This window comes from Pleurodeles waltl, chromosome 5 (genome assembly GCF_031143425.1).
Source record: "Pleurodeles waltl isolate 20211129_DDA chromosome 5, aPleWal1.hap1.20221129, whole genome shotgun sequence".
NCBI lineage: Eukaryota > Metazoa > Chordata > Amphibia > Caudata > Salamandridae > Pleurodeles > Pleurodeles waltl.
Window position 1 is genome coordinate 1737351612 of NC_090444.1, and position 26684 is coordinate 1737378295.

A 26684-nucleotide genomic window follows, 5' to 3' on the forward strand; every position below is an offset into this window, starting at 1 on the left:
CTGGACATGAGTGGTGCAGAAGCCCCCAACGGAACCTGGCGACCCCCAGGCGTGGAGAGGGGAACCTCACCATCCTCCCCCGATGAAGAGGAAGAGGAAACAATCCTACGCCTTTTGGCAGGTACCTTCGGCATAATATAAACCAGAAATGTCCGCCACAGGACCCCAACCCCTTTAAATAACAGAGAAAGGCCCTCCTCTAAAAAAGAAACAGCAACTGAAAACACCTAAACAATTAACAAAAACCTGTTACAAACGCAGGCAGAATGCCCGTCCTACCGCCCAAAATGCCGAAAATCCAAACCGGCACCTCAGCTCGGCTCTAAGAGCCGAAGATCCGGAGATCATAGCCCCAGCCGCAAAGAGCCGACCGACCTCGTCAGCCGACTCCCAGGACGCGTCTCCAAGGCAGCCACGCCCGCCTCTCGAAGACGCGACCGCCAGGAACCCTCTCCGAGGAGCTCCGCGCCTCGAGGAGAGCATAGCCGAAGACCTCCAGGCCCTGCGGTGGAAGAAGAAGAAGGTAAGTCTAGCGGGGCCAGACAAAATAGAGCAGGAGGTGGTGGGTGTGGGGAGGGGGGTTTAAGGGGAAGGGAGGGTCTATGGGGAGGCAGGGAGCCTCATTGGTCTAAAGGAAGGCGAGGGAGAGATGGGAGGTAATGTTGGTGGTCACATTTGAGGATGCATGCATGCAATCCTGGCTGCTGAAGGTCCAGGGGTTTTAAATGAATCAATAGTTCATGGTTGTCCTGTTTTGAGTTTAGAAAACAGGTGTGAAAAGAAAATCATCAACATTTTAAAAGCAATAAACAATTTGCTATGGGATGGGAGTTATAATAAACTTTATTTACCTAATTTTACAAAGACTTATAGATAAAACCAAACCTATCAGTGGATATTCAACTGCATTTTCAATTGTAAAGTTAATTTCAGTTTAAAGTATGTTTACTCGACTGATTTTTACAACAGTCGATAAGAACATATTGCTAACATGTTGCTTACATTTGATTGATATTACTTTTTTTAATGTATTACTCATGAAGTGCAGCAATTAATCACCATTTTTCTGTGCTATTAATATTTCAGCTTCATCATTTCTCTTGGTTAAAAGTCTGACTTTTCAGAGGCACTTTAAAGTGTCCAAGGTTACATATCTTCTACAGATTTGATGGCAGCTGCGACTGTGTGCTAACTGTGTGCTTACATTTTGTTGTACTGTAAAAATCTAGGTTGAACATTGTTTAAGAAATAGCACCAAAGCAAAGTCTGATGGTTTCACTACATTCATACATCAGCAATATGCTCTGTGTTAATGTTGAAGCACTTTGTAATCCTCAGCCACAAGTGGAATAACAGAATAAATTAGTTTAACCCTTTTAGGAACACGGATTCTTCAGTTTTCAATATTTTTTTTAAATGATCAAGTCCAACGGAGAAAACTTCCTCTGCCAAAGCCTAACTCTGTCTCTTTGTTATAAGCTGGTATCAGCACCATTTTAAAATATATATTGTTACTTTTTATAGAGGATTTACTCCACGATCCAGACATACGAGTTCAATTCTCAAAAAAAGTTGTTGTTTTTTTCCTGTAGGCCTACTCCCAGATTTTTTAATTCATGGTAGATTTCACAAGAACATCTAGGAAACTGCAACAGTCTCAGGGCCCGATTACAAGTCTGGTGACCTAGGACCGCCAGACTTGCGGTGGTGGTCGGACCACCCCGGCTGCAGCGGTCCAACCGCCACATTACGAGGTTGGCGAGGTAGATCCTGGCAGGCTGACGGTGCAGGTTGCAATCAGCCGGGTGGCACTAAACTCATGAAAAGACTGGCAGAGAACAAGTGCAAAGGGCCATGGGGGGGGGGGCTCTGCACTGCCCATGCCTGTGCAGGCAGTATGCATTTCAAAGGTGCTGGTACCCCCTGCGTGCAGCAGCATTGCCACCGGCTCTATTATGAGCTGGCAGCAATGCTGCTCCACCTTTCCCATTGGGCTGACCAGCAGTAACCTTGGTTTCCACCTGTCAGCTGAATGGTAAAGTTGTAATGGGCGGCGTGGAGGTTCCAAGCACTGTGGCGAGCTCCTCTTCAGGAGTCTGGCGGACAGATGTTTCCGTATTCAAAACTCATAATCATCCCCTCAGTTTCCAAGATTCGTTATGGATTTCATGTTCCTGACATGTGTTATTTAAAATTTATACTTTTACTTTTCAATAAACACTTCCTAAGTATGCAATTGCACTTTAAAACCCTTGTTTTTATTCCCAGGAAAGTAAGTAACTCATTGAAGTGAGCCCTCTCACTACTCCCTGCAATGTTTGGCAGTGAAAAGTTCCCCTCCCCCTTGCAGATATACATTTGCTCATTCCCCTTGACAAAAGTCACTTTGAAGCTGCATCTAACATGGACGCATGCCTTATAAAAGTTTGCAAATGCCAGCAAACCCACATGTATGGACCTTAACTTAGTTTATAAGTCACTCTGCGTTTCGGAACCACCCTGTTCTTACATTATCAATACAATATATTGGAAAGAAATATTTGAGATTTTATGAAAGAAGAAGTAGCCTAAATTGCGACTGTGGGGCAGAAATAAAAGTTAGGCCATTCCAACATTCATATAAAATTTTGCTTACCATCAAGCGTCTTCACTTTGGCAGGGCCCTGGTAGAAGACACATTTTTTTAACCATAGTTCGGGAACAGTTGCAACATCCTCACTCCACCTCTAAATAAAAACAGAAATATAAGGCTATGTCTCATAGATTTCTGATCTTTAATTGTATGTTCATTTTGTTTCAATTTAAAACAATTATTGTTAGCCCACTTTATATACAATAATTGTGTAATGATAATGTACAGCTTTAGTATGACTATACTTCTTTCAATGCCTGTGCAATCCTTAATAGATTTAAAACAGGTTTCTGAGTAGATTCTTCTAACTGAAGTTTTCCTGTTGACATAAATCAGCAGCCCCTGTACGGCATTAGCCACTTCTAGCTCTTCTGTGATCTAGGCTTTTGCCTGCTCAGTGGAATCCATGTCATATCTTGAGCTGCTCAGCCCTCCATTGCTCTCTTTCAAGCTGTATAAAATAAATACATACAGGCCTGGTATTATGAGCATGATGCTCAACCTTCTTGGCGACATTAGGTTCACAGTGCAATTAAGTAGTGGAAATGTTGCTATTGATTTTTTAAATCTTTGATATACCTCCATTTCACTTCAAATAACTGTGGGGTGATTTAAATTCATGTTTTACTTACAATTGTAGACAATATTATTATTTAAAAATTGAAGCATTTAAACAGGAAGTTGAGATCAGGTAGCATGCAATCTCAGGAGAACAAGAGTATTATGTTAAAGCACAAATGGAGGCTCCTGGATCATTGAGTGCATAAATGATATCCGGCAGTAGTGCTGAAAAGTGAGATTTCAACCGGGGGAAAAAGGTAATTCCCTAGCTTGCTTTTAAAGTTTTTGAGGGAAAGTGCAACTCTTCAGTTGCAAGGTAAGGCATGCCACATAGTCAGAGTAAGGTCTGCAAAGGTTTTTGATAGCAGACTTTTTCTTGAAATTTGGAGGTCTAAGAAGCGGAAGAAAGTTGCTTTTGATTTGATGACTGTCTTTGGGTGTCAAAAGAAAGATACTCATCAAAGTTCTGACAGTCTACTTTCAAACTTCTGAGAATGTGATTCACTAAAGTTCCCAGAAGAAATAGGGCACGGAACCAAAGATAGAGTCCATGCCACGTTTCTCACAATCTGTAGCCTGGATCCCATTATTGGGACCTCTTGTGTCCCAAGGTGGTAAGGAGATGGTCTAAGATTCTTTTATATCTATGTTCTGGAGATCAAGCAATGCCCATTTGTACCAAGAGTTGGGCTCTATTAACTCTGTACCCTGTGTCAGCTCTAATCCAGTTTTTTTCTCAATTTATCAGGAAACCATAGTTTGCCATTATTTTCAGAACAGTGTCTTTATGTTGAATTGACTAGGTTCTAGAGGGAGAGTTGAACAATCATTTATCTAACTATGGATATAAAAGGATACATTCTTTATGTTGAATAGCCACCAAAGCACCCAATAACTTTGTGAATATTGTAGGGGCTGATTTGAGGTTGACAGGGAGAATGGAGAACTGATACTAATCTTCCCCTCTAAACCTTAAGAGCTTTTGGGATGGGAATACAGACATCTTGAAGATACAAAGTGAATGCTTTCTGCAAGAGGAGGGATGGCAGATGCACAGGAACATGTCCATGAATCTTGGTGGAACCAGTTGTGAGCCTGCAGCTGGCTTTCTAATGTTATGTCTGACAATTACCATCACAATCACTATCTGTAGGCAATCCATCTTAAACTGGATGACTCTGACCCACTTAATGACTGCCACCAATTTCAGTACTGGTCTGAAACCTTTGTTCCTATACAGAGACTGCTATGGACTTGTTCTTGTGTACAGAAATACAGATCATCACTGATTTAGCAGGCGTAGCATAGAATTTGATCACATTGGTCTGTAACATCTTTTTCCAAGACCAACTGAAATGCCTGGATATGGCTTACCACTGTTTCAAACACTCTCCTCCTCTCTGGTTCCCAATTTGTCTGGATCTTCTGACTTGATGACTGGGAGATACAATCTGACTTTCTTCCTGCCATACTAGGTTGAAAATACTTCTTATAGGTAGATCTTGAAGAGTAAAAACACTCCTTGGAGCCACAGTGAGAATGGCTGACAGATGTGGATTTACCTTTGTGTGGTAAATCAGGTTGCATCTCTTTAAATGTATTTTAGACCATTATATCAAGCTGTTTGCCAAATACCCTCTTGCCAAGGAAAGAGATTTTTTACAATACAAATGTTTTGGAAGTATCAGCCATCCAATTCCTCATCCACATGTGGCGTTTTGCTAAAATTGAAACTTCAGAAGTGAATGCTTACTCTTCGATGGTATCACATGTCATATCCGAAAGGAATATGGCATGTTGCCCCATTTGAGATATAATTTTGAATATTTCCTTGCCATACACTCAGAGTAGGGGTACTGAGCCATAACAGTATCATAGGTACCTTGTTCTTAGAGTAAAAATATTGCCAGAGAAGAAATCCTTCATAACACTCAATCTTTCAGAACACTGCATGTGATGCACTTACACAAAACCACTGATCCTGTGTGATGTGCTCCTTAGAGATCATGAACATGCATGGCTTGAGGAAAGAAAAGGACGGAAGGGTGTGCAGTGTTTGGGGTAATGCTCCCACAGAATACTCATGTCTCCAAAGGACTCTTTTATAAAACACCTGAATAAAGATAAGAAGAACTATGGGGGTGATTCTAACCTTGGCGGGCGGCGGAGGCCGCCCGCCAAAGTTCCCCCAACAGAATACCGCTACGCAGTCAGAAGACTGCCGCGGTTATTCTGTGTTTCCCGCTGGGCTGGAGGGTGACCGCCAGAAGGCCGCCCGCCAGCCCAGCGGGAAACCCCTTCCCACGAGGAAGCCGGCTCCGAATGGAGCCGGCGGAGTGGGAAGGGTGCGACAGGTGCAGTAGCACCCGTCGCGATTTTCAGTGTCTGCAATGCAGACACTGAAAATCTTTTAGGGGCCCTCTTACGGGGGCCCCTGCAGTGCCCATGCCATTGGCATGGGCACTGCAGGGCCCCCCAGGGGCCCCAGGACACCCCTCACCGCCATCAGCAAGCTGCGCCGCCATGGAGGATTTCGCAGGGCAGCGGAAAACTGGCGGGAGACCGCCGGTTTTCTGTTTCTGACCGCGGCTGTACCGCTGCGGTCAGAATGCCCTTGGGAGCACCGCCAGCCTGTTGGCGGTGCTCCCGCGGTCCCCGGCCCTGGCGGTCAATGACCGCCAGGGTCGGAATGACCGCCTATATGTCCATTGAGCCCCCAGGGCTCTTAGAAGACGTGCTAATGATTGCCACCATCAGGAAAGCACAGTGTAGAAGTTTCTTACAGTTAATAGCATCCTTGCTAGACAATTGTACTACATAGTTGCTGTAGCTGGGAATTATTGTGGGAACATAAATTTGCACTTACTTTTTTCACAAGGATTCATATGTTAGGGAATATGAACTTCATTGCACTTGTTTGTTTTCACCAGTTAGGATTCTGAACTGTATTGTACCTTCATGACACAAAGGGTTAACTGTATTGGTTATGATTTATTCATTTTCTCAAATCTAGTGAAAGGTATATTAGCATATATTTATGCCATATTGAGTGCTGATCAAAATTTTAGTAAATATATGAAGACCAGGGGTAGAAAGTTAGACATATACCATGTTTTTCCAGGTATAGTTATCCAATTATCACTGAATATAAACCAATTATTTGTTTTAGATATCAAAACTCCCTTCATAAAGACTAATTCTAGCTATGCAATCAGGCATGGGACAATATTTCCTGTCTCTTTGTCTCTCACTTATTCCATACTGCGAATCTTCAGAATAGTTATATGGCATTGGAAACTACCATCACTCCGGTTCCATCAAAATTTCCAGGTAAGTGCACCTTGACACCTACTGTCTGCTAAATCTAAAGGGGTACAGTCCTGCAGATTTACTTATGTACTACTAATGAGATTTGTTAGGTCAGTAGCAATTCCATTGGTATGGGGAGGACCTCCACTGCATTTTCCAGAACATAAATTCAGTGCATAAACAAGTAATTTTAATGATTTCAAAATCACTCCATTCCCTCAAGATTAGTCTTAGTTGTAGCATTTAATGGAAGAGCCCAATTTAAATGCTTGTCAGGAAGAGGAAAAATGAATTGAACATCCCTCCAACCTGGAACTTCAGGAAGCACAGGAGTTCTCTAACATGGTCCATAACCTGGCTGGCCTCATCTCTTCTGACATATCCTCCAGAATGTGTGCTTCTCTAAGCACCAGAATAACTGGAAGAAGAACCATCAATAATATGACTCCCAGGGGGATTTGGATGTGTATTTTTCTTTATCAGTCTCTCAGAGGCTAAAACTTTAGAAACATAATCTTCAGTCTACTTTTCAGTTTCTTTCACTGGCATGATGCTAGCATTACAGGAGAAGATGAGCACCTAGAACTACCTCTACTGCCCCCTTCCTCTTCATCAGAAACTGATGATTATAGGGCTGATATTGAAAATAGATGCTTGAAACTGAATCAATGCTTTATTACATGCATTTGTTTAAGACTCATACTAGTTTTTGTAACCAATGGCTGCACCTTTTTTCAATGGTAGGGCTTGGAATAAAAAGGGGAGATACACAAACCTTGCTTATTGTGCACCATCCGTAGTACAGCACATCCTGATCGGCACAACCTTAGGAACCCACTGTGCATGTTGCTCTATGAGGCATGTTCTAAGTATCCCACATCGTGTCCCAGCATGCACCACTAAGGAGGTCCAGAACATGGTTATTTGTTAACCCAATAGATGAAGGAAAGGACCAAAGGGCTAGTAATTTAAGATTCCTATCAAGAAATCCTCATATAATGATTTGCAATGTGTGATTTCTGAATAGGAATTACTAATATGCATTCCTTAGAAGCAGATACAATGTGCACACTGACTTCTACAGAATGAACTGGTATTTTGTGAATTAAACTATGTACTAACAGGTTGGTTCATAAAAAATAATGATTCATAGTGATTTCAATTTCACCTATTTAATTAATATGCATGAGGTAGGTCACAAATTGAAACTCTCTATGATTGGTTAAAGTCAAAGACATTGTGACCTGTTGGGGCTATCAGACCACCATGCCTGTGACAGCTTTTAAATAAAGAAATTGTTGTTCTTTTTAAATGCAGCCAATTTTCCTAAAAGTAAAACGGATTTTTTAAAAAAGATAATGAATACTTTTCTAAACATTTTTTTATGAGTAGACAGTGCTCCCAGACATCACTGCCTGCTCGTATTTTTTTTTTTTTTACCTTCACAAAGGAAAGGTACCTCTTGGGGACCTCTTCCCATTTGCAAATGCTTACCAGCACTTTTGATTTGGTGGTAAAATATTAATGTTTTGCAACTGGATTTTGGTTGCAAAAAATGAATACATGAGCTTAACAATCTGTATTTGGAAGGGACACCCTTTACACGCCCCTTCCAAATACTGATTCTATATTTATTCTAAAACCCAAATAGTGATTCAGTAACACATTACCAAATCACAATATGAGTTCATGGGTACATTTTAAAAAAGCCATTTTGATGTTGGAAAAGCTCAAATTTAACTTTTGAAACATTATGAATATACATTCTTTTGGGTGGAAATGGATATGTAGTTAGTATTAATCTTGGAAGTTCTAGATTACAAAACATACACCTTCCATGACTTTATGAAGTAGAGGATATTCACACAGACTATGCAATTTGTTATTTGCACGTTTCAGACACAATTGGATTTGAGAACTAGTTTCAACACTTGCTGACACTTTTGTTTTCTAAACCAATCAGGCAGAACATATTTCAATGTAGATTCAAATAAAAATATCATCCATTTTTAACCTCACCTGGGTTCAATATCAAACAAAAAGAAGTTCATCTATGTAAATCATTAAAAAAATTACATGCATATTAGAAAGTAAAATGCTTATTAGGACCGCAATTATAAGTGCACTGAAAGTGTTCAACTCAAACATCTGGTCACACTCTTGAACCTGGGATCTATCAAAACTACTTTTATAACTGAAAATGTGGCCAGACTATTTCTTATTCAACTTTCAACTCATCAGATTTAAATTGCAGCCACAACTCTGGTGTCTTTAAAGGCAATCCTCATTCTAATGAGAAAGTTGAATAAAAACAACGTTAATGTTTTCAAGAATTGTGAAAACAAATGCCATCATACCAGGGAATCCAGATGCCTCTTGTAACATCTACACAAATAAGTGATTGTCAGATTAAAAGTGTGCAGAATCATGCAGCAAGGCTTTGGGGCCGATTTAATGTTTGGCAAACAGATTGTACTACGTTAGTGTGACAGAGTAAATTACACTGTTGCCCTGACAGAACAGTGGCCTCTCAAGTTTAGAAATGATTGTCAGCCCTATGAACATTTCTACCACTCACAGGAACCTCCATCAAAATGATTCCTGTGAATAGACATTGAAACTTTGTCAGAAGGCTCCATACGACATGACTGAGCTATATAGTAAAGTTTCATTTAAAAAAAAAAAAACTCCAAAGTAGGTTTTGGTTTTAAAAAAAATCCCACCTGGCCATGGAGTTTTCTCACATGGTGAGGGGCAGTTTTAGTTATTTTGGTCCACCTACCACCACGGTTTTACTGGCGGTAATGGACAGTGAAAAATGGCTACATGCCCGTCTATAAAAACCGGGCAGATGGACATACAGCCATTTCACCAATGGCTCCTATACAGTCAGGCAGTTCAAGAGGTTTGGCCATGGTGGAGACAGAGTATTCTTTCCCGCTGCAAAACGATGATCCACCTGAATAAACTTGGCAAGTAGACCTTTATATTGGTGATAAAAATAATTTGTGACTGTTGCGACTGATTATGGTTACAGTCAATAAATTAACTGTTATGTTTATCTTATCCTCCATGAAATTAGATCACTTTACACCATTTCTAAAGTGCTCTGCTGTCTTGACAGTAGATTCAAGTGTTAAATTCAAGGAGTTGGTGGTTGAGGGGTGTTAGAAATGGGTTTTTTGGTTGGCAGTCAGGTTACCCCCTGTCCAAGCAAAAGCCCTCACTCTAGTCAGGGTAAGTCACACACAATCCAAGATTATCCTGTGCCCACCCTCTGGTAGCTTGGTACGAGCAGTCAGGCTTAACTTAGAAGGCAATGTGTAAAGTATTTGTGCAATAAATCATACAATACCACCATATAGCACCACAAAAATACACCACACAGTGTTTAGAAAAATATATAATATTTATCAGGATAATTGTAGGTCAAAAAAGAATAAAGTTGCAATGGAAAATTGTAGAAATATCACAGAAAAGTGATATGAAGTGTCTTAAAGTCTTTAGAATATAAACAAAGTCTCTTTCAAGCACAAGTACCTGGTTGGGAGTGGAAAAATCTCCTCAGAGGGCCACAAGAGAAGAGGTGCATGGAAAAAGGGTATGTGCGTCGATTTCTCCCCAGCACACACGGACTTGCGTCGTTATTTTCCACGCGGGGAAGTCGGGCGTCGTTTTCCGGCGCGCGGACAGTCTCTTTCTGTGGATCGCAGGGATTACCAGATGTCCCGGGTCTGTGCGTGGATTTTCCTGCTTGTTCTCCGGCTGCGCGTTGGTCTGCGGGGCTGCACGTCGAAATTACGATCTCACAGCAGGCGTCGCGTCGATTTCTCCTCTAGACTTCGATCTGCGGGGCTGCGCGTTGAAATTACGATCTCACGGCAGGCGTCGCGTCGATTTCTCCTCTAGAGGTCAGGCGGCGTTGTCCTTGCGAGGCCGTGCGTCGGATCTTCGATCGTCCCAAGAGCGTTGCGTCGATCAGCGTCGGAGTGCGGCGTTTTTCTCGCCCCGAAACAAGCTGTGCGTCGAAATTTTCGTCGCACGGACGGAGCGTCCAAGTAAAAGAGAGAAGTCTTTTTGGTCCTGAGACTTCAAGGAACAGGAGGCAAGCTCTATCCAAGCCCTTGGAGAGCACTTTCACAGCCAGACAAGAGTTCAGCAAGGCAGCAGGGCAACAGCAAGGCAGCAGTCCTTTGTAGAAAGCAGACAGGTGAGTCCTTTGAGCAGCCAGGCAGTTCTTCTTGGCAGGATGTAGTTTCTGGTTCAGGTTTCTTCTCCAGCAAGTGTCTGATAAGGTAGGGCAGAGGCCCTGTTTTATACCCAAATGTGCCTTTGAAGTGGGGGAGACTTCAAAGAGTGGCTAAGAAGTGCACCAGGTCCCCTTTCAGTTCAATCCTGTCTGCCAGGGTCCCAGTAGGGGGTGTGGCAGTCCTTTGTGTGAGGGCAGGCCCTCCACCCTCCCAGCCCAGGAAGACCCATTCAAAATGCAGATGTATGCAAGTGAGGCTGAGTACCCTGTGTTTGGGGTGTGTCTGAGTGAATGCACAAGGGGCTATCAACCAAGCCCAGCCAGACGTGGATTGTAAGGCACAGAAGGATTTAAGTGCAAAGAAATGCTCACTTTCTAAAAGTGGCATTTCTAGAATAGTAATATTAAATCCGACTTCACCAGTCAGTAGGATTTTGTATTACCATTCTGGCCATACTAAATATGACCTTCCTGCTCCTTTCAGATCAGCAGCTGCCACTTCACCAGTGTATGAGGGCAGCCCCAATGTTAGCCTATGAAGGGAGCAGGCCTCACAGTAGTATGAAAACGAATTTAGGAGTTTTACACTACCAGGACATATAACTACACAGGTACATGTCCTGCCTTTTACCTACACAGCACCCTGCCTTAGGGGTTACCGAGGGCACACCTTAAGGGTGACTTATATGTAGAAAAAGGGGAGTTCTAGGCTTGGCAAGAACTTTTAAATGCCAAGTCGATGTGGCAGTGAAACTGCACACACAGGCCTTGCAATGGCAGGCCTGAGACAAGGAAAAGGGGCTACTTAAGTGGGTGGCACAACCAGTGCTGCTGGCCCACTAGTAGCATTTAATTTACCAGCCCTATGCACATAATGTGCACCTTACTAGGGACTTATAAGTAAATTAATAGTCCAATCAGGTATGATTCAAGGTTACCATGTTTTAAGGGAGAGAGCATATGCACTTTAGCACTGGTTAGCAGTGGTAAAGTGCGCAGAGTCTAAAAACCAGCAAAAACAGTGTCCACAAAGTGGAGGGAGGCAGGCAAAAAGTTAGGGGTGACTACCCTAAGGCTGTCAGGTCTAACAAGGGGGAACAGACACAGTGAAGGATCGTGGCAGAACAGTAATGGGGTAATGGAGATAATTACTTAAAGACCAATATAGCATTTCACCAAATGCCATTGCTGCATGGACAGCCCAACCCAGCTAATAGCAAACTATAGAAATACTGTGAACAGCCAATGGCTGAAAAGGGCTATACAAAATCTCACTTTTCTGCATTCAATGTATGTATATATGTATGGACGTGTCTGTATTGGTGATATCAGCTTTTCAACAAACAGCTACAGCTGCCTGTGGGCGAGATCTGAAAACTATATGTTCAGTTTGATATAATTTATTTATTTGATTTATAATTGTCTCACAATTAAAGCGTGGTTTAAAAATAAAAAATAAAGTCTTACCATTTGTAACATATTTCGCGATGGTGGTCTCACGTTTCTTCTCAAGGTATTTATTGTGTCAACGATCTCTTTTTGAACATTTTCATTGTTCGTATCCAGTGCTCCTAAAAATTGCTACAAGAAATACATTTTTACAAAAATAAATCACAATGCAAGATAGTTACACAAGATTATAGTATATAATGGCAGTGGTTGTATTTTAGGATTCCCAATTTCAAGCTATAAATTACTATCAGCCTGATAGGTTTCATGTCAGTGCTCAGATGTGATCATCATGCTTAATGGGATGTAGACAAGGTCTGCAATAATTACAAGAACTAGGAACAGGGTTTTCTTTTTGCAAATGCCACTAAATCCTGTAGCTCTGTGCCAATTTCATATTGTTATACAGTTATTCACATGAGTCACTTAATATGTAGAATAAAATATGTTTACATATTGGAGTACACATAGCTTTTTGAGTTGGAAGACTAGTAAAAAAACATGTAAAGTTTATTTTGCTTTGAAAATAAAATTTCCTATTTTCATGAAAGATATTTTGCTTCTTTATGTTTAGTACGTAAAAATGTAAAAAGTATTCTCATAATAATAATATTTGCACAGTAATTTGTGGTTAATAACACAACACTCCTGGGTGTATATATACTGTAAATCAATGTTTATTTTTTTCTCCTGCTTGACCCCGATTGTTCTTATGTAACTCCTTCTCTAGAAAGCCCTATTTCTTTGCTATATTTTTGGAAGGTAGGAGAAGTATAGCCATTAATTAAGTTTTATTCAATTTACCTTTTTCTTGAGGTAGGTAGGTAAGGAAGATTAGAGCAAGTCTTGTCGATGTTAGGATTGGATGATCTATGGCCTACTCTAAGTATGACCAAGATTGGTTACCAGGGTCATATGCTTGCCAGATTTTAATAATATCCGCTTGGGGTAAGTGTACTCAATAGTAATGTATGATCGTGAGTAGGAGTGCCACAGTAGTAAGCAACCCCTGTAAAACAACTATTTTTGCACAGCCGCAATCACATGTATGTCGGAATCTCACTGCACCTGAAATTACTGTGACAGAAAAAGTCTGCATCCGCTGAGTGAGGTAGAGCATCCAATAACATTTAATAAGCATTGGAGAGATCTGGACCTATATCCTAAGTCCTGAAATGATTTGTGCCACCGAAGTTTGGATGTTCTTCGGGGAATCCTTTTGGGAGTCTGCAACCTGGTAGGAGAGTGTTGCCATCATCTAGGTACAACATAGTGTTTGAACAGCTCTTTATTTGTCTTCTCTCTAATTTAAACTTATATCTGGTATTCTTTTTTGTCAGTGAGTAGTAAAAACTATGGCCCTCATTACAACCCTGGCGGTAAAGTACACTGACTGCCGTGCTGACGGCCGCCAACATACCGTGTGCGTGGCAGAAATCCACTATGGGTATTATGACCCACACTTAGAAAACCTCCACAATACAGACACCCACACAAGTCCGCCATACCAAAGGTCAGTGATAAACTGGTGGTACCAAAATCCACACCGTCACACCAACAGAAATACGCCCAAACTATCACGACCCACGCTCAAAATACACACACATTTACAAAACACAACCACATTGGATAATTCAAAATACACACACCTGACACACATACACACACCACACCCACACACTCACACCACTATAAAACACACACCCACATTACCCACAACCCCTTACAATGAAATTTGTGGAAGAAGCAGAGAGAGAGAAAAGCAAAGCCAACACCAGCATCCAGAGGCACACAACACCATCACTCATACACCATCCACGCACAAAACACCACACACCCCAAAACATCACCCCACACATCACATCACCTCACACATCACTCACGCCACATCATGGCACCTCAAAGACACCCCAGGTTTTCTGAGGAGGAGCTCAGGGTCATGGTGGAGGAAATCATCCAGGTAGAGCCACAGCTATTCGGATCACAGGTGCAGCAGACATCCATTGCAAGGAAGCTGGAGCTATGGCGGAGAATTGTCGACAGGGTCAACGCAGTGGGACAGCATCCAAGAACACGGGATGACATCAGGAAGAGGTGGAACGACCTATGGGGGAAGGTACGTTCCATGGTATCCAGACACCAGGTAGCCGTACAGAGGACTGGGGGTGGACCCCCTTCTCCTCCCCCACAACTAACAACATGGGAGGAGCAAGTCTTGGCGATCATGCATCCTGAGGGCCTCGCAGGAGTAGCAGGAGGACTGGACTCTGGTAAGCCATATCTTTACTATGATATCCCCCCACCCTACCTGCATGCCAACACAAACCCCAACCCCTACCCTCACACCCATCACTCCAACATCTCACATATACCCCACTATCACAATCCACAAATCCTAATACCAAGCCCTGCATGTGACAAAAATGCATGGACCCTCATCACAGACCTGCATGGACACCCATCACCAAAGCATGTCCAAGGGAAAGACTCACCCAGGGCACACAATCACCACTCACACAAGGGCCAAGGCGATATTGCAAGCACAGGAGTAGAGTGAAACACACCCATTGCACAAGATGGCACACACAGATACAATAACAATGCATTTACACCCCAACAGGGCCACTACACAACATCACCCAACAGGTGGTGCCAGCCATATCCAGTCACCCCACAGAAGAGGCCCACAGTGACAACAGCAGCTCTGCATGCCTGGATCAAGATGACCAGCCCGGCCTATCGGGGACCTCCGGACAGTGGGTCCCCCTGCCACAGTCCCAAACCACCACTGAACCTCCCCCCTCAGGAAACACCAGCACAGCACCCACCCAGCGGGCCCATGCCACTGTCCCCAGGACACGTCAAGCAGCAGTGTGTCGACCACTACAGGGACCCCTGGCAACCCCACTAACACAGGCCAATCAGGGACCTGGGGTACAGGATAACAGGGAAGCTAGGAGGACTGCTGTGCGACAGGGGAAGGACAGGCCCAGGAATACACTCTCCACGAGGCACTCTCAAACATCATGGGAGCATACCACCATTCCCAGGAGACCATGGGCACGGTACTGACCAAGTTTCAGGAGACCAAGCGGCTGCAGGAGGAACAGTACCTGGGGATCAGGGAGGACTTCAAGTCCATTAACACCACCCTGGTCACCATTGTAGGTGCTGGCAGACATGGCCAACACCATGAGGGAGACAGTGGCATACCACCGTGCCCCAGACAACAGCCTGAACGATGAACAGCCTTCCACGTCTGCCGGTGCTAGTGGACAGGAGGTCCCGCCACAGGACCAACAGGCCACCAGCACCCCACCCCCTGCAGAAGGAGAACCACCTCGCAAATGGTCCCCACGATCATCCAGGCACAAGTCAGAGAACATTGCCATGACCCCCACCAGGAAATAAAACTCTCCTGATTGTCACCCTTCTGTCCCACTATGTCACCCTGTCCACCTTGAACTGCCATTGCTCCACTTCCTATGCCCCCTTGGACAATGCACCTGTGATACCAAGAGACTGGACTCTACCAAGGACATTCCTCCACCATCACCCCAGCCCCTTTCACATACCCCTTTACACATTAGCCCATAAATAAACACCCTTGAATCACAAAACAATCTGGAGTCAGTCTGTACTTTCACAAATGTATTATTACAACTTCTTCGAAAAATATCAAGGTTAATGTTCATTTGCACATACCAATGAATAACAGTTGTTGGGCAGCAGTAAACATAGCAGATGGCAGAATGAGGTACCCAGATCTGTGAAATGGAAAGCCAAAGTGAACTGTCAGAGTCCATACACAGAGGTTAAGAGGCTGACTTATACAATTTCCTACAGTAGTCAGATATGAGATGAGCAGTGCCAGTCTCTTACCTGTGTCTCACTGGAAGTACTGCATGATGATGTTGTTTCAGTTGTCAATATATTCTTCCTCTGCCTCCTCTTCCTCACTGTCCACAGGCTCCACAGCTGCCACAATACCATCATCAGGCCCATTCTCATGCAGAAAAGGCACTTGGCGTCGCAAAGCCAGGTTGTGCAACATGCAACATGCCACGATTTTCTGGCACACCTTCTTCAGTGAGTAGTATAGGAAGCCACCTGTTGGATAGAGGCCCCGGAATCTGGCCTTCAGGTGTCCAAAAGTCCACTCAATAATACGCCTAGTTCGCCCATGTCACTCATTGTAGCGTTCCTCTGCCCTTGTCCTGGCATTCCTCACTTGGGTCAGTGGCCATGAGAGGCTGGGGTAACCAGACTCACCTGCAAATGTCGAGGGAAATCACACACTAACCCTTAGGGACTACCCCATACCCAGACACCTATTCATACTGTGTGGGGACCATGGGCTCACCTATTAGCCACAACCGGTGCCTCTGGAGTTGCCCCATCACATAAGGGATGCTGCTATTCGTCAAAATGTAAGCATCATGCACAGATCCAGGATACTTGGCATTCACATGAGAGATGTACTGGTCTGCCAAACACACCATCTGTACATTCATTGAATGGTAGCTTTTTCGATTTCTGTAAACCTGTTCATTCCTGGGGGGGGGGGGGAGGCAAATGCCACATGTGTACCATCAATGGCACCAATTATGTTGGGGATGTTTCCCAGGGCAGAGAAGTCAGCTTTTACAGTGGCCAAATCCTCCACCTGGGGGAAAACGATGTAGCTGCACATGTGTTTCAGCAGGGCAGATAACACTCTGGTCAACACGTTAGAGAACATTGGCTGAGACATCCCTGATGCCATGGCCACTGTTGTTTGTAAGGAACCACTTGCCAGGAAATGGAGCACTGGCAGGACATGCACTAGAGGGGGAATACCTGTGGGATGGCGGATAGCTGACATCAGGTCAGGCTCCAATTGGGAACACAGTTCTTGGATTGTGGCACGATCAAGTCTGTAGGTGATAATGATGTGTCTGTCTTCCATTGTCGACAGGTCCACCAGGGGTCTGTACACCGGAGGATGACGCCATCTCATCATCTGCCCCAGCGGATGTGCCCTATGGAGGAGAATGGTGAGCAGAGGGTCATGTACCACATAGGTTGCACAAGTGGTTTTTGCAGTAATGTGAGTAAATCTGTGTGTGGCGTTGTCTGTCCATATTTCTGCCCAAATGTGCTGTGACGCAGTTAGGTGCTATGCATGTGCCTCCCTGAAATGGTGGCTCCCTGACCTGTAAGGAGGGACAAGGGGAAAGAGGTAACTGCTGTGGCGTTGTGCAGCGTCGCGGTAGGAGGTCGAAGACCGCCGCGCAATTCAGCATTGGTTATCATTGGGCCCTATGGGTTCCAGGAGCCAATGACGATGTACGCCGGCAGTGACGGTATGCACCACTGCGGACGTGACTGCCATTTTCTATCTGTTCACTCACTTGCTACCTGACCTTTAACAGGAGAGGACCTACACTGCAAGTGCTGCTGTGCCCTGTGTCTGGAAGCGACAATGGCTCGAGTGTCTGATGAAAGGGCCCCTGCCTTCACTTCGAAGGAGTTGGAGAGACTAGTGGATGGGGTCCTCCCCCAGTACACGCTACTCTATGGTCCTCCAGACAAACAGGTGAGTACACTGTGAGCATGATGCGTGGGACATGAATGTACTGAGTGGTGTGGATGGAAAATACATGTGGGTTTGGGGGCTGAGGCCTGCATGAGAGGATTGTGAGTGTATGTGAGTCAGGTCATGGGTGGGAAGTGGTGGGCAATGAGTATGATGAACCGGACGGGGAGTAATTTCCTTTCATCCTATGCCTTTCCTCTAGGTCAGCACCCACCAGAAGAAGGGTATTTGGTGTGCCATTGACAAGGAAGTGCGGGCCGTGGGGGTCTATCATAGACGGAGCACCCACTGCCACAAAAGAAGGGAGGACCTGCACCGCTGGAGCAGGAAGACGGCAGAGGCCTAGCTAGGGATGACCTTCCAATGTGGAAGAGGTGCCCGTCGACCCCCCTGATGTTCCGGATCCTGACAGTGGCATATCCGGGGTTGGATGGGTGCTTGAGGGCATCACAGCAGCCACAAGGGGGTGAGTACAGTGTCATTCAGCTGACTCTGCGCGCTTTACGAGGTGTCTGGGTGGGAGACAACAACAGGTACAGCCGCCACCCCCACTACCAGCACTGCCCTTCCAGCAGCCCCTCAGCGTGTTTCCCGTGCCCACTCACCCAGGAGGGTGGGCATCTCCTTCGCCCCAGGCACCTCAGGCCCTGCCCCAGTCAGCCCTGCTGCCCTCAGTGAGGAGGCTAATGACCTCCTGAGATCCCTCACTGTTGGGCAGTCAACCATTCTGAATGCCATCTAGGGTGTCGAGAGGCATTTGCAGCAAACAAATGCATACCTAAAGGGCATTCATTCTGGCGTGGCGGCCCAACAGAGAGCATTTCAGGCTCTGGCGTCAGCACTGATGGCAGCCATTGTCCCTGTGTCAAACCTCCCCCCACCACATTCCTCTACCCAGACCCAATCCCCTCTACCTCAACCTATCCCAAGCACACCTTCAGACCAGCATGCACACATATCAACACACAAAAGTGGCTCAGGCAAACATATGCACCACACATCCCACAGGCACTCACACAAGCACCATACCCATGCAGACACACAAACATCCACTTCCTCCACTGTGTCCCCCTCCTCCACATCCTCCACCTCCCTCCCTGTCTCGTCTCCACTCACACCTGCATGCACTACTTCCTCAGCCACTGCCTCCATCATCAGCACGCCCATCAAAACACACCACTCACGAGCAATCACCACCCCACAAGCATGCACATATCCCCTGTGTCCTCTCCCAGTGTGTCTGTGAGCCCTCCTCCCAAAGTACACAAATGCAGGCACACACCCACCCGACAGCCATCCACCTCACAACAACCTCCAGCCCATGCACCTTCACCCAAACTCAGCAGACGGACACCTCCCATAACCACTACCTCTTCCTCCACTCCCATACCCCCTCCATCTTCCCATCCAATTGTGTCAAAGAAACTTTTCCTGGCTAACATTGACCTCTTCCCAACACCTCCCCCCCTCCCGTCCTTCCCCTAGGGCCAGGATGTCTAGAGCCCAGACCAGCACCTCAGCCACCAAATTGGCATCCATTGTGGTCCCTGCAAGTCCGGGAGGATCGAAGGGGGCACCCATCAGGGCTGCAGCTGTGCCACCTACTGAAGCTTAGGACCACCCGATTCCGCCATCTGCCAAGGTAAAAAAGGGGCCAACATGCAGAAAGGGAAAAGACGCACCACCCACCCTGCAAGGCCTCATCCAGAACCAAAGAGGACAGTGCCAAGGTCCCAGCAGTGACTACCAAGATGGGGAAGGGACACAAAAGCAAAGGAAAGTCACCCTAGGGCACGGAGTCTCCTGGTGAGAGACTGGTGACCCCCATTTCTCATGACAGGCCAGCAACCTGTACCACAGTGAGCACCACCGCAACGACCGCCACCTGCACCGCCATCTGCACCGCCACCTGCACGGTGGCTGCACCAACTACAGTCACCAGCATCTTCTCCAGTGGGCAGCCGTCCAAGGCTGCAGTAGACGTCCTGGACCCTGCACACACTACATAAGGCACCACCACCAGCACTGGCACTACCAGCAGTTTGCAGCCTAAGTCGCCGCTGGGTGGAGTGTGGCTCTGCCTCCATGGAGTATCATGCTACCTGTTCCCTGAAAATCTCGTGGCTCAGACACCTAGGTGAGGGAATGGGAACTGCCACACCCCATGTGCAGCATCACTGGGCACAAAGCCCCCCCCAGAACCAGTGGAGAAAAGCATCCACTCACCCTATCCTTGGCAGGATGAAGCACTCTGGGCACAAAGCCCCCTCCAGAATAATTGGGGAAAAGCATCCACTAACACAGTCCTTGGCAGGATGAAGCACTCTAGGCACAAAGCACCCTCCAGAACCAGTGGAGAGGTGCATCCACTCACCCTAGCCTTGGCAGGCAGAAGCACTCTGGGCACAAAGCCCCCTCCAGAACCAGTGGAGAAAAGCATCCACTAACACAGTCCTTGGCAGGATGAAGCACTCCGGGCACAAAGCCCCCTCCAGAACCAGTGGAGAGGTGCTTCCACTCACCCTATCCTTGGCAGGATGAAGCACTCTGGGCACAAAGCCCCCTCCCGAACCAGTGGAACATGTCACCGACTTGAGAGACTGTGGCTTTGCACTCCCCCGGAGCAAGCAGTAGGCAGTGGACCCACTTGAGAGACTTGAGAGACTGTGGCTTTGCACTCCCCAGGACCAGGCAGTGGGCAGTGGACCCACTTGAGAGACTTGAGAGACTGTGGCTTTGCACTCTCTAGGACCAGGCAGTGGGCAGTGGACCCACTTGAGAGACTTGAGAGACTGTGGCTTTGCACTCTCCAGGACCAGGCAGTGGGCATGTAGCCCCCTCGAGGATCAGTGGCGTTGTCCCATCATCCGGCTGAGGTGCCCCCCTCCCCTTCCGCCTGAGGTGCCTGTTTTTTTTTCGACCTGATGCCCCTGCAGTGTTCTCTCCGTTTCGAGTCAGGTGTCATGTGTGGGCTTCGCCCATGCTTTTTGGGACCACTGGTCCACGGGCATTTCATGGGACAGTGAATGGGCTTGTGTACTTGCTGTAACTATTTTTGTATACTGATAATTTACTGTTCTCTTGGGCTATCTGATTGTTCGAATAATACACTAGTTAAAATCATTTCGTTAGGTCCTTGCGTTCTTCAAGGGGGTGACGGGGTGTATCTGTGATGTGATTGGACATGTGTGTGTGTATTGTTGTGGGTGGGGGTGTTGCATGCGTGTGTCACTCTCTTTTTCCTCCTCCCCTCCCCTGTGTGCTAGGTGCAGTACTCACCCTGGTCGTCGCCGCTGCCGTTGGTACTCCTGGTAGATGAGAAGATACACCAAGATTGGTAACACCTGTAGTTCGGGCTCTATGGCGCCCTGTTTCCTCGTTGGTTGTCGAGAGGTGAGTGGTTTCTCTTCCAAAGACTGTTTCCGACGTGCTTTTGATGGTGTTGGTACCGCCCCAGAAAAGCTGGTGGGCGGTACATTGTCTTCCACCTGTCTGTTGGGGGTTACCTATGCGGTGTTTGTTTCTCCCACTGAGGCGGTCGGAGTGTTAAAGTTCTGACCTGTTTTGGTCAAGAGATCGCTCCCCACGAGAACAACACCACTTTGCTGTCCCCATGTCCCCCACCCCGCCCTCGCTGCTGTTCATGTGTTCGAGGCCCTCCTCATCCCTGGTGCCTAGTGGTAGGCATAGTGCTTACTTACTGTTTACTGAATTATCTTTATTTGTTGTACTTGCTTTAATTTGGTAATTTCTGCTTTGCGCCTTTTTTCCTTTTTTGCTGCTTTGTGCCCCCTTTTGTGCCACTTGCACTCCGGCTCCCCGAGCCGTTGAATCCCGCCGCTGCGTGCCGGCGGCCCCACCCCCCTTGCACCTGCATTTGCTCCCACCTCCCAGCTGCTCCTCCCTCCCACATCCCCTTCTTAATGGCGGTCGCTGCGCGACTGCTCAGCTGGCGCGCCGCTGGCGTGCCGGATGCGTGCCAAAGGCAAGCCTGTCTGCACCCGTCCGCACCTGGACCATGGTCAGCACCAGTCCCACTGGCCATCGGGACCCCCGCACCACCAGACACCGCTACACTGCCAGCGACCTCCACGCCCTCAATCCAGGACGCTCCACAGCCTGCTTCCATTCCACACCAAGGACCACCAAGGGACCCTTTGCCTGCCAAGCCTGCCACTACACCTGCACCCTGAAGCGCCACAACAGACCTGCCGACAATCACCTCAACTGCATTCTACTCAACACCCGCTCCATCCATAAACAAACTATCGAACTCTGGGACCTGGGAGCTCCACATCACCGGACATCGCCTTCCTCACCGAAACCTGGATGAACTCGGCCTCTGAACCCAACATAGCCACTGACATCCCTGAAGGCTACAAGATCACCAGGAGAGACCGCACCAATAAACCAGGAGGAGGAATCAACATAGTCAACAAAAGCACCATCAAAGTCTCGACCAGCACACTCAACCTCGCCAAACACCTCCACTTCATCATCCACGTCAACACCACCCTCAAGGGAACACTGATCTACAGACCCCCGGGCCCCCGAGCACAATTCTGCGACACCATCACTGACATCGTCAGCACCCAGGCCCTCGCCTCAGCAGACTACATCCTGCTCAGTGATCTGAACTTCCATCTAGAAAACAACAACAACGTCAACACCAGCCACCTGCTGGACAACCTTGCAAACCTCGGCCTCAAACAACTCGTCACATTGCCCACTCACACAGCAGGCCACACACTCGACCCCATCTTCTTTACCAGCAGCCATGTCTCATTCAGCCACACCACCGAACTCGGCTGGACAGACCACCGCTGCATCCACTTCTTCTACCAGAAACCAGCCACTCACCACCACCGCACACAACCCCCCCGACGCAACTGGAGCAAAATCTCTGCAGAACAACTGATCTCCCTCCTCGCCCAGGCCCTGCCGCCAGGAACCACAGACCCCGACACAGCCGCCACCAACCTGCATCGCTGGATTGAAGACTGCGCCAACACCCTAGCACCGCTCAAAAAACCATCAAACACCCTCCACAGCGCCAAGGCCAGCTGGTTCACCCCAGACCTACAGAACTCCAAACGAGAATGCCGCAGAATGGATAAGACCTGGTGCCAGGATCCTACTGAAGCAAGCCACATCGCACTCAAGGAGTCCATCCGCAAGCATCACCAGTTGATCCGCACCACCAAAAGAACCCACTTCAAAAGCAGCTTAGACAACAACGCTCACAACAGTAAAGAACTCTTCGGCATCATCAAAGAGCTCTCAAACCCCAAGTCCTGCTCCAACGAACCCCTGCCTTCGCAGAAGCTCTGCAACGCCCTCGCCACCCATTTCCACCGCAAGATAGAAGAAATCCACAACAGCTTCCACCCAAAGACCCACCTACAGACCACAGGCACCCTCGAACCTAACTCCCCAAGCAACACCAACCTCCTCCACACCTGGGCCCTCGTCAATAAAGAAGTAATTGCCAACACCATGGCCTCCATCCACTCCGGATCCCCATTGGACCCTTGCCCGCACCACATCTTCAGTAAAGCAAGCAACATCATCACTCCCCACCTCTGCGACACCATCAACAGCTCCTTCGAGTCAGCCACCTTCCCGGAAATCTGGAAACATGCAGAAGTCAACGCCCTACTGAAGAAACCCAAGGCGGGCCCAGATGACCCAAAAAACTACCCGCCAATCTCCCTCCTTCCCTTCCCCAAGGTCAAGCCAAGGTCATCGAAAAAATTGTCAACTCCCAAATTTCTGGTTTCCTGGAAGACTGCAAGGCGCTCGACACCACCCAATCCGGATTCCGAAAAAATCACAGCACTGAGACCGCACTCATCGCTGCCACAGATGACAGGACCATGCTCAACGAAGGCGAAACCGCAGCACTCATCCTCCTGGACCTATCTGCAGCCTTCGACACGGTATGTCATCACACCCTCCGTACACGACTCCACAACACCGGAATCCGCGACAAGGCTCTCGACTGTATCTCGTCATTTCTCAACGGCAGAACCCAGAGAATCCGCCTTCCGCCGTTCCTGTCAGAAGCCTCCGAGATCATCTGTGGCGTCCCCCAGGGATCATCCCTCAGCCCAACACTCTTCAATGTTTACATGGCCCCACTCGCCAACATCGCACAGACCCACCACATCAACATAGTTTCCTATGCAGACGACACCCAGCTAATCCTCTCCCTCACGAAAGACCATACAACTGCAAAAATCAACCTCCACAATGGACTTCACGCCATCTCCAGCTGGATGGAATCAAGCCGCCTCAAGCGAAACACCGATAAAACAGAGATCATTATCTTCGGCCCGACCCTTCTGCGTGGAACGACTCCTGGTGTCCCAGCTCCCTAGGTACCGCACCTTCGCCCACCACCCACGCATGCATCCTGGGTTTCATCTTGGACTCCACTCTCAGCATGACAACCCCGGTCAACGCAATCTCCTCTTCCTGCTACAACACTCTCAGCACACTCCGCAAGATCTTCAAGTGGATTCCCGTCGAGACCAGGAAAACTGTCACCCACGCCTTGGTCAGCAGCAGATTGAACTACGGTAACGCTCTATATGCCGGTACAACGGCCAAGCTGCAAATGAAGCTGCAACGGATCCAGAACGCATCAACCCGTCTCATCCTCGATGTCCCACGCCACAACCACATCTCCCCCCACCTCAGAGACCTGCACTGGCCTCTGAGGTGGCCACCCTTTTGAAGAGGATCACCTTCAAGCTCCTGACCCACGCATACAAAGCTCACCACAACACAGGTCCAGCCTACCTCAACGACAGACTAACCTTCCACCCTCCCACCCGCCATCTTCGCTCCGCCAGCCTCGCCCTCGCCGGCGTACCCCGCATTCGCCACACCACCGCTGGAGGAAGATCGTTTTCACACCTCGCCGCCAAAACCTGGAACTCCCTACCGCTCCACCTACGTCAGACTCAGGACCTCCTGACGTTCAGGAAACACCTCAAGACGTGGCTCTTCGACCAGTAGCGTCCCCCTTCCCAGTGCCTTGAGACCCTAACGGGTGAGTAGGGCGCTTTATAAATGGATTGATTGATTCATTGATTGAAAGTGGCTGTCTGTGTTGGTGGTTTTTGCCATGGTCGTAATTCAATTTTTTTGACCGCCGGCCTGTTAGCGGTATTACCGCCGCTTTATCACCGACCACCAGGGTTGTAATGAGGGCCAATGTTTTTTGTGTTTGACCGTGATGTATGCCTTTAAAACTCATGTCTCTATATGGTTAGAAATCCTTTGGACTGTTGATATACTTGCTACAGGAGGACCTCTGGGTAGAGCTGATGGTCACCTGTGTACAGAAGTATTTTGTTGTTCTTGTCTGCATGGACTAGATCTTTGGGATCCATCACAGATATTTACTGTCTCATTGTTCCACTGAAGACTGATGGATACAACTGAAAAGAGGTGTCATTCTTGATTTTCTCATAGAGCTGAATGCAAAATAGTTTTCAATAGTTTCCTCAGGAATTCAGTAATTGAATGGTAAGTGTCATATTGTCAAGGTTTAAGTTTGCCTTATTCAGTTTTGGGAGGATCTGTTCAGGTTTGTTAATTCACAAAATGTATTGTTTTTTCCATATCATTTGCGAGGATGAAAAAGGATCAGGAGCAGTGGAACAATGAACCTACAGAAGGGTATTGTTTGGTATATATCAAAGAAGGCAAGGGGAATCAGGCGGATGTTGGTGTTAAGGGTGGTTGAATACTGGCTCTGGACCTGAGCACCATAATGCACTTCAGTGCTGTAGTGACATAACGCTCTGGCTGTTGGTGATTGCTTTTTCCATTCATTAATCGTACTGTCTTTTTGCTTCCAATTTTGCAAAGATAAAGAAAGGAATCAATGGATATAGCATGTGAGGGTATGAGTGACTCATGGTAAGAGCCTTTACTTGTTTCTGCAAAGGTTAGTAGTACCAGACCAAATAACTCTTTTGTTGGATCATATTCAACATGACTTAAACTTCAATTTATAAACGTACTAGCTGCCTTGTACCAATTCAGAAGATTTTCTCAATGGGCTAGTGTATTTCTGACTGGCTGAGGAGGAGGCAAAGTAGGGAGTTGGTGGAATACCTGGTACTGGGCAGTACATTGTCCATGCCATAAAACCAGGATATGGTTGCAGCAGATGGTTGAAGATTGTCCCTGTGTTCTCTGTGGCTTTACACTTGATATCAGTCTCCGTTTTTGTTCACCCATTTAGGCACAATACAAAGGCAATGTAGTTTGGTACTGTGATTTATTTATTTAGTTCATCTCTACAATGTCATCATCTATGTTGTAGTTTGTACTGCCCATGAATAATAGTATTTATACATCTTTTGGTTCATAGGTAGAGCAACAAAAAGAGCTGTTTTTTCAAAGTGACACAGGTTTCTCAAACGAAGAGTGCAACCTAATAAAACATAAGACGCTAAGAAAGTAATGCCCACCTCAAAGGACAAAGTCAATGTGGCATATGTTGTTATAAAATTCCATACAATCAAGACCAAAAACATACAATGGCACAGGTGCCCCCAATAACCCATGCGCCCCCTCATTGGAGAGAAGCGAATGGAAGACAATATCTTCCTGTTTTGTTGCTAGCTGTGCTGTTGTGAAGGTCAATTAAGTGACAAGGGAGAGCAATAGGGAAAACCAGTGAAAGGAAATGAAAAACAGCTCCAGTGCAAAATAAAAGCATTGTGTTGGTCCAGTTCCAGGTGATGACATTAGTGTATTAATTCAATAACAGTAAACATTCAAGATGATGCGTAAGATTGTCTAAGGGTATAACAAGATGGCAGTGCAAATGATAATTAACATTCTTATCCAAGCCTTCCAGGTTGCCTGTCAATGTATCAACTTAT

The 26684-nt window shown here is 46.7% G+C and overlaps 1 protein-coding gene across 2 annotated transcripts in view; it reads right to left on the reverse strand.

Moving 5' to 3' along the window:
* The window catches only part of LOC138296727 (cysteine-rich venom protein latisemin-like), an 83427-nt gene that overhangs the window by 15423 nt on the left and 41320 nt on the right, over positions 1-26684 (reverse strand). For both annotated transcript variants that reach the window (XM_069236130.1, XM_069236129.1), the window contains exons 3-4: positions 12219-12332; positions 2636-2726 (exon numbers count right to left, since the gene is read on the reverse strand). In XM_069236130.1, coding sequence (XP_069092231.1) covers positions 2636-2726; positions 12219-12332 — 205 coding nt within the window. The remainder of the gene's footprint in view (positions 1-2635; positions 2727-12218; positions 12333-26684) is intronic.